Source organism: Nestor notabilis, unplaced genomic scaffold (genome assembly GCF_000696875.1).
Source record: "Nestor notabilis isolate BGI_N333 unplaced genomic scaffold, ASM69687v1 scaffold8731, whole genome shotgun sequence".
Lineage (NCBI taxonomy): Eukaryota > Metazoa > Chordata > Aves > Psittaciformes > Psittacidae > Nestor > Nestor notabilis.
The window spans coordinates 35732-50021 of record NW_009915098.1 but is presented as its reverse complement, the minus strand read 5'-3'; the positions used below and the strand labels follow the sequence as shown (position 1 = coordinate 50021).

The window sequence follows — 14290 nt, the reverse complement described above, 5'->3', positions numbered from 1 at the left end:
TGCTGAGCCCAGACGAGATGACACATCCCTTAGTCAGGAGCTGGTTAACATCTGAGGGGAACTCTACTGTGAGCAAAGACGGTACAAAAGAGGCCATGTCCAACCATGGGCTCACCAGCTTTATGCCAGAGGAGGGACATGATTCTCTGAACCTTCCTCAGAGAAATGGAGGGAGGTTGTACCATAAAAATTGCCACCTTGTGTGGAAGAGGACAGCATGGCCTGGTTAAGGACATTGCTGTAACACCTGTATGCAGCTTTGGATATTGCCCCGTTGCTTTGGCTCTGTCCCTTGGAGCATTTCAGCTCTGTGATGAGCTGCATGCCACCAAGCAAGCAGCAAGGGAGGTTTCTTACCAAACTGGAGGTTATTCCTGGGAAACTCCCATTTCTCATTGTACGGCAGCTGAGTGGGATCGATAAAGATGTAGTTATTCCCTTCGCAGGCTTCAATGATCTTCCACCGCACCTGGTACTTGGGTTTCTGTAAGGAAGAGACTCTAGTTACTCAATGTTCCTCAAGTCCCAAGGGTTCCCCAGCCCCAGCATGCAGTCTAGCTCTCACCCTGCAGGCATAGAGGGAAGACAGGCTTCTTGCTTTGAACCTGGACTCAGTGAGAGAGCATCTTCCTGGACAGCCCGGTCCCTTTGCTATTAAAAAGTCCCTCCAAGTCATGACCCATGACTGCAGGAGGCTCTCTTGACTCTTTCACTTAATGTAGCCTTTTGCCCTCACTTGGGATGGCAGAGCTGGGAGACCCAGCATGTTCCACCAGGCTGGTGTCTGACAGCACCCAGCTGACACTGGAGGGAGATGTCCTCACTGTGTCTCCTTCCTTGGTACCCTGTGCTGCTGAGCGCAGCAGAACAGTGGAGCTGGCCCAGCCCCACTTTCCTCACAGGGGAAAAAAAGAAATGGAGAAAGAGAAGTAAGAATTTCTTCTCTTTCCCATGAATCTCACATCAGAAGTAACCCAGCAAGGCAGAGAGAAGCGAGGCTGGAGCCCGTGAGCAGAGGCAGTTGCCAGCTTGTGCTGGGGGTTGTCATTCGTGTTGAAAGGGCTTGTGAACCAGTCTGGAGCACAAATACAGACAGTGAGATAGCTTGACATGAGAATACTGTGTATGACCTTTGCTCCTGTCCAAGGAGACAAGCAAGGACCTGCACCCCAGTGTGGTAAAGGCAGCCTCAGATCCATCAAGGCAGACACAGGATGGAGTGACCACGGCTGTGATGAATTGCCTCATGTCCCAGCTACCAGGAGGTGTGTGCTGGAATGCTTCTCACCGCTTCCCCTGCATAGCTGCAGAGAAGGATGCAGTGTATGAGCACATGCTCAAAGCTGGGTTAGCACAGGCATGAGGCACCATAACTGAATCAAACAGATCTGCAGTTTTGATGCAAAGCATCTGTTTGTTTTCTCCCCCACATTCCTTCTTTTTTCATTGCCTGAGAGCTGAACATCCTCGCCCATGCAGGCTGCTGAAAAAGGCTCAGACAGGATGCTCCAAGCAGCACAGTTTCTGGTGGATATCCCTTATAAAAGACGCCACATGCACTCAGTGTATTTGCTGTTGTCTGCTCCCAGAGGGTGGGCATTGCTGTTTTCTGCTTCACAATTCACCTAGAGCACTGCAGCAATCAGCCATGGCTCAACAAGCCCATGGCTTGAGATAGGCAAGGTTATTTATAAACACGTCCTGCTTCTCTTGGGCTTGCAAGACCTTCCTAAAAGCTATTTCTTAGAGCTGTACTTGCACATCAATCCACGCTTCATCTCTCTGGACTACTGGCCAAATACAGCTCTGCCTGCAAAGCTGTAGGTGTTTGGGAGAGGGCTCTGTTGGATATTCTGACAACCAGCACCAGAACTTTGCTGTGAAATCTGCAGCCTCGATAGGCTGTCAAAGGAAGAGTGCCAAAAGGAAGAGCTGAGAACCAGGAGATTGTCACCCACTGATAGAGCAGAGGTGGCTGATGACTGGTACAGTTTATGGAAACAACCAAGATGAAGAATCCAAATGCTGAAAATGAGTCTTGCAGACAAAATGGGGCAGGTTCTTGTGTAAAAATAGTGACCAAGTCTTCCTGGAGACAAACGCCTTCTAACATCATCTTGTTCCCGCATAAAGACAATGTTGCATAAAGCAGGGATGAGAATAAAAAGTAGATGCAAGCTGCAAACCACTTTTTCCCCTCTGTAATTCAGCCTGTGGATTCAGGTGACCAGAGCAAACTGACAGCACAGAATAAGCATCTTTGACAGCAAGAAACAGCCACATTGACCTCTGGGCTGAGGTACCAGGGTGGGAGATATGTGAACACACCGAGTGTGGTGCAGGAGCCTTGCCCTGCTGCAGAAAACTCCTGGGGGAGGTTGGAAGGCAATGGAGATGAAGGAGGTTGGTTGCCTGGTGCCTCCATCCAGGCTGAATGCTCCCTGCCTGTGGCTGCCAGCAGAGGCTGGGCAGCCCTTGCTAAACAACAGAGAATCTGACCTGGTGGTACTTGTAGAGGAGGAAGAGCAGTAGGAGGAGCAGCAGGACTGATGTGCCAATGCAGGTGGAGAGAATGGGGCTGAAGAGCTTATTTGGGGGGGCCATGACGCTTCCTGGAGGAGAAGAACACAGGAATGAGTAAAACACTCTTATTTCAGTCCTTCTGCCCAGCTGATCACTTAAGCTTCCCCTGTATGCAACACAACCAAGCACTGGCCTCAGAGACACCCAAAAATGCTGCTGGGAACTAAGAGAGGTTCTTGATGCCAAACTTAAAGCTGCAATGGCTCCCCCCATGCACCCAATTTCCACACAAACAGCACCAGGAACTGGTCAGACTGAGTGAGAACCAAGATTGGTGCAGCAAGAACAGTCCCATCAAAAGATGCAACCCCTGGACTCCAGTGGGCTGAGCAACAGCTTCTGCACTCTGGAGCTGGGTCCTGCAGTTATAAGGTGTGTATGCCCAGCCAGCAATTCCCACATGGCTCCCAGGACTGACAAATGCCAAAGCCTCCCCTCTCCTGGGAGGATAGAGGGCTTGTGGAACCTATTCCACTTCTCATGCAAGACAATAGGAATGTATGTATAGGAAGATAGGTCCTCAAAAGCCCCCAAATCCTTCCCCACTCTGCCAAGCTACCAGTTTGTATCTTACTGGTGACGGTGAGTGAGTGAAACATGTCAGAAGCGTTCCCCTCTCTGTTAATGGCCATACAGCAGAAGGTGAAGTTGGCACCCAGCTCCTGGAAGGGGATGATGCTCTCCACTTCCACCTCTCGGAAAGGCAACACATTCACCACCTGGGGACTGGAGTCGTTCAGTAGCAGCCTATAGTCCTCACTGTATCTGCAGAGATACCAAGCGGGAGAGAATGAGTGTTCCTCTGCAGCGCAGTTGCTCCTAAGTGAAATGGTGCCTGTATCAGACTAGAGAGGAGACACAGGGAATTAACGTTTGCAGCTCTATGAGACATTACTCTGCCCAGTTAAAGATCTGTTCCTGAACATCAAAGCTCTGTATAGACAGAGCCTTAACTGCCTTTATGTGGCTACAGCTGTGTTCTGGCAGCACTTCCTTCCTTGAATGGGTGTGAGACACAGCAACCCCCATCCAGGCAGCTGCTGTTGCCTCCATCACACTGTAGCTCAGTAAACCTGTGCTCTGTGGAGCCTCAAACCTGTGGAGGCCTCAGAAAGATGAGTGTGACCAGCCAGGATGTAGCTCTGTGGCAACACAGACCAGGGCACTTCTCCAAGGGATCCACAAGTTCCTCAGAAAAGCATTGGGAGAATATGAATCACAGGTGGTTGAACTTGTGAAGGTCAGGACTTCATAGGAATAGTGCCTGCCTCTCTCCTCAGACAGTCCTCAGGAACCTCTTTCTTTAGCAGGGCAACATCCCTGTTGCTGTTACGGAACAGGCTCTGCTGTAAGGAAGCCTACATGGTGGTGCTCAGAGAATGCCAGCATAGCAAGAGAAAGTGTATGCCCTGGAGATGCTCGGTCTCCTGGGCATTTCTTACCTGTCAGAGTGAATGGGGCACTGGTACCACTCGATGCGTGGGGCAGGGTAGCTGATGGCCATGCACTGAAGGATGCTGGAGTCATTGGCTGCCACTCTGATTTTGCAGAACCTTGGAGGAGCTGTTGGGAAGGCACATAAACAGTGAATGCTATGACCAGAGGAAGAGCACGTTCTCTGTGCTCTGATTTACTTTCCATGCGTGCAGCTATAAAACACCAGGAAGCCCTGTGCTATGTGTAGGTTTGGGCTGTGTGTCCTGTGGGCACTGGGCTGCAAGCACCCTGGTAGTGCATCCTACTTGCTGCCAGCTGGGCAGCAGCCCCAGCGCAAGCAGAATGAAAGAAGAGCAATGCCAAGCACTTACATTTCACAGATATACTGAAGGTAACTGATGCATTGGTCTCATTATTGATGGCATAAAATGTGTAGAGACCTCCCTCTCCTTCCTGCAGGCGGTTCAGGAAGAGCGTGTTGTTATACCTGCTCACACAGAGAGTAAACACCATGAAGAAGGCTGTGCTGATGAAACCGAGGCACTCACACAGTCTTTGCTCGGTGAGATGTTGCTGCTTCCCATGCCCTGGAGTGGGTGAATGCTTCCCAGCACTGATCCCAGCCCTTGCTAGCCGATTCTGCGGGGGAAGCAGGAAAGGTCTGATCTTCCTTAGAGGAAAGACCTTTTGCCACCAAGTGCACAGAACTTCTGAAAGGCTGCGGGTGGGTGAATGCTGAGAAAGAAGAGTTTAACACCTAAATCATCACCTTTGAAGGCCCAGAGGATGCTAGTCCTCCTGCCTTTGACGGAATGAGTTATTCCATTTCTTAGCCCACCAAGTCATGGTCCCCAGTCCCCACTCCATTCTGCCCCAGCCCATTTCTCAGACCCCAAAGCAAGAAATGGTTTGCCCTAAAGCCATCATGCTTGTTGAGTGGCACAGTTCCTCTTGTGGATTATTTTGATTTTCTAAGAAAATGAAAGGGGAATTATTCCCTTTCTTTCGGCCGCCTTTTGGCCTCAGTTGGCTGGAGGCTTTGGAAGAGCAGGCCTGTGCCCTCCATTAGGTATATGGGTCTGTGGCTCCTCTTGACATGGGTGTACAGTGCCGGTGGATACATACACTGTCCAGACCTCAGAGCATGGGACAGGTCTGAGGAGCAGCAAGGGCTGCAGTGTTTTGTAATGTTCATTCACCCCTGCAGTTTCTTCCTGCAAGGAGAGCATGAATTTGAACAACCAGACCACAAATGTGATCTGATTTCCATAAGGTTTTCTGAAGAGAAGGCCACCAAGTTAGATAGAGGTGCGTCCTCCTTGACCTGATCAGACCTGCTCGCTGTGGTTTGCTAATAATATTGGAAAGAGAAGACAGAGAGGCAGAACAGTTCCCCTCCTTAAAACCAGAGTGTTCTGTCAGCTAGTACATGGGGTCTGCCTGTCTCACAAGAAAAGTGTTGTTGGAAACATGCCATGGTCAGTGTATAAGCCAGAAGGCACATACCAGTTGTTTCCAGGGATCATCTGGCCTTGGAATGTGGTGCTCTCAGTGTTCTTCAAGGGGTTTGTGTGCTCCCAGCGCCAGTAGAGAAGTTTTGGGTAAGCCGCAATCTGGACCTGCAGCATCAGACTCTCTCCCAAAGCAACCTCCTGGCTGGTGGCTTGCAGTGGGGTGAGGAACACGTAACCTCTCTCTGCAGGATGGAAGAGAGCGTTGCCATCAGCAGGCATGTCCAGAGACCTGAAATAAGCTCATACCAGCTTCATAAATGGACCATTATTGGAAAGGGCAGCTTCAGCAGGGAGACTGCAGGGGGAATGAGGCATTACACAGACCACATCGCTAGAGGAGTACTTGTAAGTTGCTGCTTTGTGATGGCAGCTTGGATTACACTCTGCCTGAGGAGAGGTAGGAAATCTTAATGAATGGGGAAAGAGGTTTTACATGCCTTATCCTAGTAAGTGATGAGGCTAAAACTATCTCCTGACCATCTGTAGAAGCTAAACTCCTGGCTTCTCACTTGGAAGCAGACCAAACACTTTCTAAGCCATGGTATGCAGTGGCTTTGGGTCATCAGCAAACTTAAGCCTGTGAGCAAGGATGAGTTTTCCATCTTGAAGTATATATATATACAAGTGTATAATATACCTGAATCCTCTTATGTGGATCTGTTACTGAAAGAGACAAAGATCCATACTCTGCCCACGTGGCTTGTCCTTCCTTCTAGCCAGACTTTCCTGGTCTTCAGCATTACCTTGCCCCATTCTTTTTGTTTTAAAGATCTTTATAAACACACAGAAACTGAGCAAAGTTTCAGATCTGTCACCCAGAATCCAAAAAAATATCCTCCTGGCCCTCCAGTTATGAAAGGAACACCAGCTCTTTTCCCAGTAACTCCACAGTTCTCAGGCACAAGCAAGAATGATGTTTCCAACAACAAAACATGATGGAGGAGAATGAGCAAATACTCAAGGCACTCACCTACTACCTGTATTCCTGACCCCTGCTGAATTGTTAGCTATGCACGTGTACTTCCCACTGTCTTCCATGGTCACCGCTGAAACGGACAGGACATCACTGATGAAGTAGTTCTCATTCTCAAAGCTACGATTCTGAACTGTCGAGACCTGTCAGGCAGGGAGGGAACATCAGGCACTTTCTTGGAGGGACAGAGGATGGAACTGAATATTTATGACCCACCCCATCTTGTTCTGGGCTACTGAGCTTTGTTATGGAGCCTCTGCCAGTGAAAGTCGTCTGGGTGGAGACCAAGAGGCATATTAAACTGAAGTATTCGGGGCAGATATTCCACAGCAGTTAGGGTTATAATAGCTGTTGCCAGCCTTTCGACTGCAGGCTGGCCTTACATTGTGTGATCCAAACCTACCTTGTATGTTATTTCAACTCCTTAATAAAGACATCGGATGTCTTTATCAGGACAGGAATTATATCTATGCCTTGTCATAGAAATAATAAGGACTTCTAGCAAACCTCCTCTAACCATCTAGCAGTTAAAAGTCAGCATCACAGATATTCTGGACTGCATTCCCTTTCATCACCCATATTTTTCCTATGGGGAATTGTGTCCCCTGAACATGTTTGTTACTTCGTAAGCCCTGGAAGTGCTGGCTGGAGAAATGTCACCTTAGTAGGTAGTGTGGCTCCTGCTCAATGAACTCACCTGAAACAATACACGTTCCTTCTCTCTAGCAGCAAGATCCTGACAAAAAACAATGGGCAGGAATTTCCTAACCTTGTGTCATCCCAAGGAAAGGATGACACATTCATATTCATTTTTCTACAGCTTGTTTGAATAGCTGCTTTGGCTGGGCAGCTCAAAAATGCTGCAGGTGACTTGGGTCTGAGTAGTTCTTACATCTCCCAGTCTCCAGGAAAGCCCTAAACCCCTGTGAAGCTCCACAACTTACGTTCTTTGCTGCTGTCACCCATCTGACGTCATACTTGTGGGAAGGAGCAGTTATTCTGCAAGTGACTCTGAAAGGTTCACCCACGATTCGCACGTGGTCTATAGGGTCCATCATCACCGATACAGGCTTCTCCAGAGCTACACAAAGGCAAGCAGAAGGAGATTCAACATCAGCTGGTCCAAAGACCCCGAGTGCTTTTGAGACTCCCTAGGGCCCGGCTACTTTTTCCTTTCCATCCTCTTCAGTCTCTTTACCCCCGGCCTTCTCCTTCCCTGGCAATCATTAGCCCTCTAGTGCATGTATCTATGAGGAGCACTGCAGGTAGGGGAGAGCACAGCAGTCAGCATTGTGGGTTGAAAGGGAAGAGGAACCTTCTGACATAAGTATGTCCTCAGCATCAGGACCTGAGGACTTGCAGAACATCAGGGAGAGAGGTGGACTTTTTAATCTGTTCTGTGATAACACCTGCAAAGATTTGAACACTGCTGAGTGAGACCCACCTGAAGGAGCCAATTTGCCAGGAGCTGATGGAATTTTGCCTTCATTAAATACCCTTTAAAGTCTGCAGGTTCAGAAGGTCTTTCCTGCCGCTGGCTTGGAGCTTTTCCTTAACTATCTACTGTGGCCAGCTTAGCTAATGCTGTCTCCCTGAGGACACCAGCAAGCCTTTACCTTCTTCCACAAGCAGTCTAATTCTTGATGACTTCTCAACTTTTCCATTTATCACTGCTTGGCATCTGTAAAAGCCCTTCTGCTTGCTTTGCACGTTGTACAGTGTCATTCCTTTCTCGGTGCTGAAAGAATAGTTGGTCCCGGGTGGGAGATGGGAGCCACCATCCGCTACCAGAGTCACACTGGATCCATACTCGGGGGCCGTGATGAGACAGGGCAGCTCAGCATTACCACCCCTGGTCACACCGACCCGGAAAGTCGGTGTGTACCACACATTATTGGGATCTGTGAAGGAGGCAAGGTAGGCCAGGGAATGGGATCAGAAAACACATCAGAAACACATTCCAGCAAAGGCAAGTCTCCAGCACTGCTGCCCAGTGGGAGTTCGATGCTGGGGCAGCCCTGCTCAATGCCTGCCTGACTCAGCCTCCAAAAACTCACACGACAAGCCCAATTTCAGCTAAGGCATTTCAGGAGAGCACAGCAATCAACTCACAAATGTACACAGGCAAGAGAGCCTGAGGAGTATGCTTACCTCCAACTAAACTCTTTACCATGGTGTTAGTTTTAGTTATCAGACCTACAGTTTCCCTGCCCAGGACAGTATCTCTGGTACAAGGGAAGAGGTCAGCTCAAGTGATGGAGCTACCACAGCACAACTTCTTCTGGGGTAAAAGAATATTTAGATTTCAGGTCATGTTGTAAGGATGTGATTCATGCGATAACCTCTCTTATCTGGGGTACTGGCAACAAGGTTCTCCGATTTCCAGATCTCACCAAAGATCTGGTTAGATTACAACACCAAACAGACTTTCATCCCTGGTTTTTCAGGAACGGAAGCCAAGCTAAATAGAGGGAGAAGTCCAGGGCATTCCCACACCTGCATGAAACGCAGCTCTGTACTCTGCCCCAGTGCTTCAGCCCCAGGCCCCATTTTATGTGGGTTTACGTGGTGGTGGATGAGCCATTGCCCCACAAGGAGCCTGCACTGGTCCCCAAACATGCACACAACCACAGCCATAGAAGGGACCTTTGTAATGGCCATGAACTCTGGAAGGAGGCTCTTCTGCAAGCAAGGGTGTGAATAGGGAAACATGGTTACCTCGCACGAACAGATGCACAGTTGCAATGCCCTTGTTGCTGCTGTTGGCATAAACACACACGTAGGTGCCTGTATCCCTGTAAGTGGTCTTGGGAATACTGAGCGTGCTGCTGGTGTGGTTGCTGAATACATCCTTTTTGGTTTGCCATTCAACTTTGGACTTCCCTGAGCAGCGCAAGGTGACCGGATCACCCGCGCTGACAACCAGAGCAGGGGCGTCAGGACTGATCACCGGGGATGCTGAGCCTAAGAAGGAAAGAGAAAGAGTAAGGATGCGAAATGATCCCTAAAGGCGCTCTTCTGGAGTTCACACTACTGACTATGGAGAAGCTCAGCATCAGGAGGAGGCTGAGCTTGGGATTCAGACTGGCTGTCATCACTTCATTCTGTATCCACTAGACACATACAGCCTGATACTCCAAGGAATGAATTCCAGGGAAGACAGGAACCCCCACATATGGACATTTTGAGTACTGGGTTGAGAAAAACAATCATCTGGAGCTGATAAGGTCTGATGCTAGCTTGCAAATTTTTTCTGTTGGGTTTTTCCACTTAGAACAGTTTTCCTTTTGTGTCAGAGCTGGAGCTACTATATGAACTTGGTTAGGCCATAGCACCATTTAAGTCAAGTCTGTGGAGGAACTGGGCTTTCTTGCTTGGGTGCTGTGATGAGCTCAAACAGACCTGGAAAGCTTCTGCAGAGCAGGTCATCAGTGTATACCATTGCACTGGCTTTTTAGTTGCCAGGTACTGGATTTTGAAGACATCTGCTTATGCCTTATCATAGAGCCACACAGTGCATTCTCCTCCCAGATTCTACCAAAACATTATGAAGTGAGTCAGCATTATTATTATCATACTTGGAGGTGGGAAACTGAGGCACAGGAAAGTTAAACAGCTCATGAAAGCCCACAGCTGCAGCTGTAGATACAGCACCCCAGGCCAAGCTGACACTGGCATCGCAGCCCAGCTGGGTTTCCGATGCCATCTCTGCATTGAAGATGGCTTCTCTGCTGGCTGGATAAAGGGGAACCAGGGTCCCACTTTAAACCTCAATGTCCCCCTGTTTTGCCGTGTCAGCGAGTTCTTTGAGTCACCACCTATATTTAGGGTGGGGGGAAGTGAGAAATGAATCAGTGCCGCGGGGCTGGGGAAGAAGCGGTACTGCCACCCCCATGGCAGGCCTTCGGGAGGACAGGAAACACATTGCAAAGGGCTATCTGTGCTCGAGGGGCTCTGCACCCCCCTCCAGCCCCTATCCAGGGCTATCCTCCCACTTCTGCTTTCCTTCCCAGTCGTTAATGCATCCGCACAGCTTAAAGGGACACACACCGAGGTTCAAGTAATACCAAGTATAAAGGTAGCTGCCCAGTTTATCAAGCCGATGCTCTTTGTAGAGGATGTTACTGCAGGTGGTGCTCCTCTGGGGAGGTGGCAGCAGAAACAGGGGCTGGGTTTTGTCTTGTGATGCCTTGAACTCTGTAGAAGACTGCTCTGGACCCATAGGAGCTCTTAAGTTGAATGATCTGAAGTCTAAATGAACATTAAAACCCTAACTCATCAGGAGGTGGGAGAGGGCAAAGCACCCTATAATGGCACCATTAATCCAGCTGCACTCATATATGCTCCTTCAATAGAAAAGGGAGTAGTAGTCAGATGTTACAGTCCTTGTTGCAGGGAGAAGAGAAGGCTGCTTATGGCAATGGGTAGCAAAGACAGTTCAAAGCGAATCCGTTCTCAGGTGCTGTCTTAGATACTGTCCCTGTTACACACCAGCAGAAGCAGCATCCACCCCTGCTTAAAGCTCATGTGGTGAGCAACACTTTGTCCAAGGTATAAATGTGTCCTGTGTTTCCAGCTGTGCTCAGAGCTGTAACACCAGACCCCATCCATCAGAACTCAAAAGCATCATTTAAGCAGTCTTGGATGGGTGCCTCCCTCCATTCAACAAGAGGCTGAGAACATGAGACTCAAGGCTCTGGAGAGAGTTTCTGGTGCGTGACAATGATATAGTTGCCCAGGGGAAACCCAGACAAGGCCTGGATCAAATTGACTGGCCCTGTGGGAAGCAGCAGAGGACATGGAGCTTCAGAGCATGGAATATTTGACATTTTATCTCTGTTGGGGTTTTGTGTGTGATGTTTTTATCTTTCTGTGGAAAGAGGAAAAGCCTCATTTATTCCCAAAGTGGAGAAGAACATATCCCAGCATCCTTTGCAAAACCACATTTTCCACATAGATGGAGTACAATATTCCTCCCTTTCTGCTAAGCTGCATTTTCTAGCAGGGCTTGACACATCTCTGCTGCTTTAACTCTGGCACTTCCCTCACCTACTCTGCTTTAGCTATCCCTCCACATCCAAGGCTTCAGCATCATTTCATGGGGTACACAAGCTCTTTGGCTCAGAGCTGCATTCAAACTGGTCCAGGGAGGAGAGACCATGTTCTAATTGTTCCTTCGTGTGGCCACACCAGGACAACAGGAAAAAAACCAAGAGTCACATCACTCTGCATCCTTGTTGTCATCATCCTCCACTGAGACACTGCAGCCAGAAAAGGGTCAGAGTAGGTGTTCTCCGTAACTGTGAAGAATCCAGCAGCCTTCAGGCTGTCACTGGGGACTGCTGTCAATAGCACAACCACCACACAAGTGGAGGACAGGCAGAGCGGAGACATTAAATGCAGGTAAAGGCCACCCAAGCATCCACTCCTTTGTGTGAGCTGGGGGATAAGCCAGACCAGCAGGTCCTTTTCCAGAATGGGGAAGCAGTGCTGCTGGGCAGGCTCTCTCCCTGCTGACCACTGTGCAATCTTGCATGAAGCCCAAGGATGTCTCTCTGCTGCTCTCCAGCAGCTTCCGCAGCATTGCCAGGAACTGCTGGCCAATGGTTTTACCACACTTGGGTTGTGTAACTGTGACCTCTAATTACAGCTGCAGGCTCCATCCCTGCCTCTCCAATGCCAGCCAAAACATTACTTTCCTCTGCTGAGGGTTTGGAAATGGTGAAGAAGAGAAGGCTGGTAACAGAGATGCTCAAGAGCCTTATCACAGAAGCCAAGAAGCCAGTCATCTGGACCTTGACTTGACCTAGGGGATAACTGAGCTAAGGCCTGGCCCTGGGAGGGACCCATACCAGGCATGAGCTCTCCTTGCTCCCCCCGCTCAATGATAGCAAGTCAAAGCTTGGTTTGAGGTCACCTTCCCTAGAATTGCCTACACTGTCTGTGAGGCAGGGCATAGGGAAAAGGGTGCTCATCACGTGTGCTTGGGGTTTCTACCTCGGAAGTTTAAATCTCCCACAATAAGAAAACAAAAGAAGCCCCAGGAAGGCCTCTCAAGATGGCCAAACCCACAGATGTGAGCTGATTGGGTTTCAAACCTGTCTTCTGCTTGATCTGATTAAACCTTGACAATCTGAATCTGGTATTTGAGCCCCTGACACTCCCCTCAGCAAAAGCCCACTGGTATGATAGGTGGTCACACCATGACATATACCACATCAGCCCTGGTACTCTCAGAAGATGCACTTGCAATCCAAGAGCAGAAGGAAGCCAGGCTCTGACTCCAGCTTGAGGCTGTTGCTTTGGACAACCCTGGCACAATGCAGTTTTGTGCTGCAGGTGGCCAACAGTGCTGGTACTCAGACAAATGTGTGTCTAACACCCTTACCAGGCACTGCCTGCCATGTCAGGGTGTCACATGAACGTAAGACATTATAAACCCTGAAGCCTCCATAACCCAGTTCCCAGCAGAGCAGACCTGGAAAAAGACAAACTCAGCATGTCAAAGACATGACTCGAAGTGAAAAACCATTCAGTGCAACAGGAAGTGGGATGCAAACATCCTGGGCTGAAAATACAAACAGTGAAGTGCCTCAAGGATAAGCTCCCCCCCCAGACTGCCCCCTTCCAAGGGGATCTCACACCAAAGTCTCATTGTCCCCCCAAGCAAGCTCAAGGGGAAAGAGCCACACAAGGTTTGAAAGGCTGCCAGCACTTAAGATGTAAGATTAGTAATACTGGTTTGTCAGTTTGGTTGGAAACCTCAGAACAGGCTTAGTGACTCTTTCTTGAGGTTGATGGGTTACTGCCTCTTGGCAATCTCCGCAGCCTCAAAACCCAGGCAGATTCACCTTTCCCTTTTTGGCTGCCCAAGTTCTGTTTCCATCACTCCACAGCCCTGCTGTGTATGCCAGCACCACCAGAAAACAGCAGTCCTCACACATCTCCAACTGGGCACAAAGTGCATCCCAAGGTGCCGGTGCAGACAGCTTCCAACTCTTCCACCTGCAGGCCAAGCATCTCCAGCTCTTGCCCCATTTGGACAAAGGGTTATTCAGAGAGAGGTCCCCTCAGGACACACGTTCTGCTGACCCTCTCCTTCCTCCTAACCCCTGCTCAGACTCAAACAGTGGGAAGATTCCCTCCCCCTTCTCCCTATCACCAAGGCTCTTCCTATGCTACATGCGCCTTTCCATACCCCTTGGTCTTACCCTGGCAGTCCTGCAGACAGCCATAAGCCAGCCCTCAACACAGCTGGGCTTCAGAGCCAACACAGACTAGCAACACACCCTCCTTCCACCACTGCCCTCCCTCTACAGTGACAATAAGCCAGCCCTGGATGACTTTCAGAAAGCTGCTACAGCCCAGTCTGCACTAAATGCCAAGCTGGTGTCTCTCCATGTGATGCCACGGAGAAGACACATTCTCCTGCCTGCTCCCTACCCATGCCAAGGCTCCTTGAGCTTGCTCACAGCAGCAGTGGCTGCTTCATGCAGCAGCCTCCAGAAGCAGAGATCACCCCAACCCACAGCAAGCTTTTGGGAGACACACTTGGGAGCCAAGCTTTGTGCCTGTTAGTCCAAGTTCAGCATTGCCCCGTCTCCAACCCCACAGAGGCTGTCACCCCTCCTCACCTGAGGATGGATGGAGCACCCACACCAGACACCTGCACCCCAAAACTGCCCTAGAGTGACATGGAAACAACAGAGGGCTTTGGGGTGCCAATGGACCTACCGCGCCAGATGCCAGCTGTGGTGACCAGCAGCAGGAGAGCAGGACCCAT

General features: G+C 49.6%; 1 protein-coding gene across 1 annotated transcript in view; it reads right to left on the bottom strand.

Annotated features, from left to right (window-relative positions):
* Positions 1 to 14290, bottom strand: part of CSF1R (colony stimulating factor 1 receptor) — a 19061-nt gene extending 4771 nt beyond the window's left edge. The window contains exons 1-11 of the mRNA XM_010023960.1: positions 14242 to 14290; positions 9226 to 9471; positions 8124 to 8408; positions 7452 to 7588; positions 6505 to 6650; positions 5527 to 5763; positions 4392 to 4507; positions 4026 to 4146; positions 3158 to 3348; positions 2500 to 2612; positions 358 to 484 (exon numbers count right to left, since the gene is read on the bottom strand). Of these exons, the coding sequence (XP_010022262.1) occupies positions 358 to 484; positions 2500 to 2612; positions 3158 to 3348; positions 4026 to 4146; positions 4392 to 4507; positions 5527 to 5763; positions 6505 to 6650; positions 7452 to 7588; positions 8124 to 8408; positions 9226 to 9471; positions 14242 to 14290 (1768 nt within the window). The remainder of the gene's footprint in view (positions 1 to 357; positions 485 to 2499; positions 2613 to 3157; positions 3349 to 4025; positions 4147 to 4391; positions 4508 to 5526; positions 5764 to 6504; positions 6651 to 7451; positions 7589 to 8123; positions 8409 to 9225; positions 9472 to 14241) is intronic.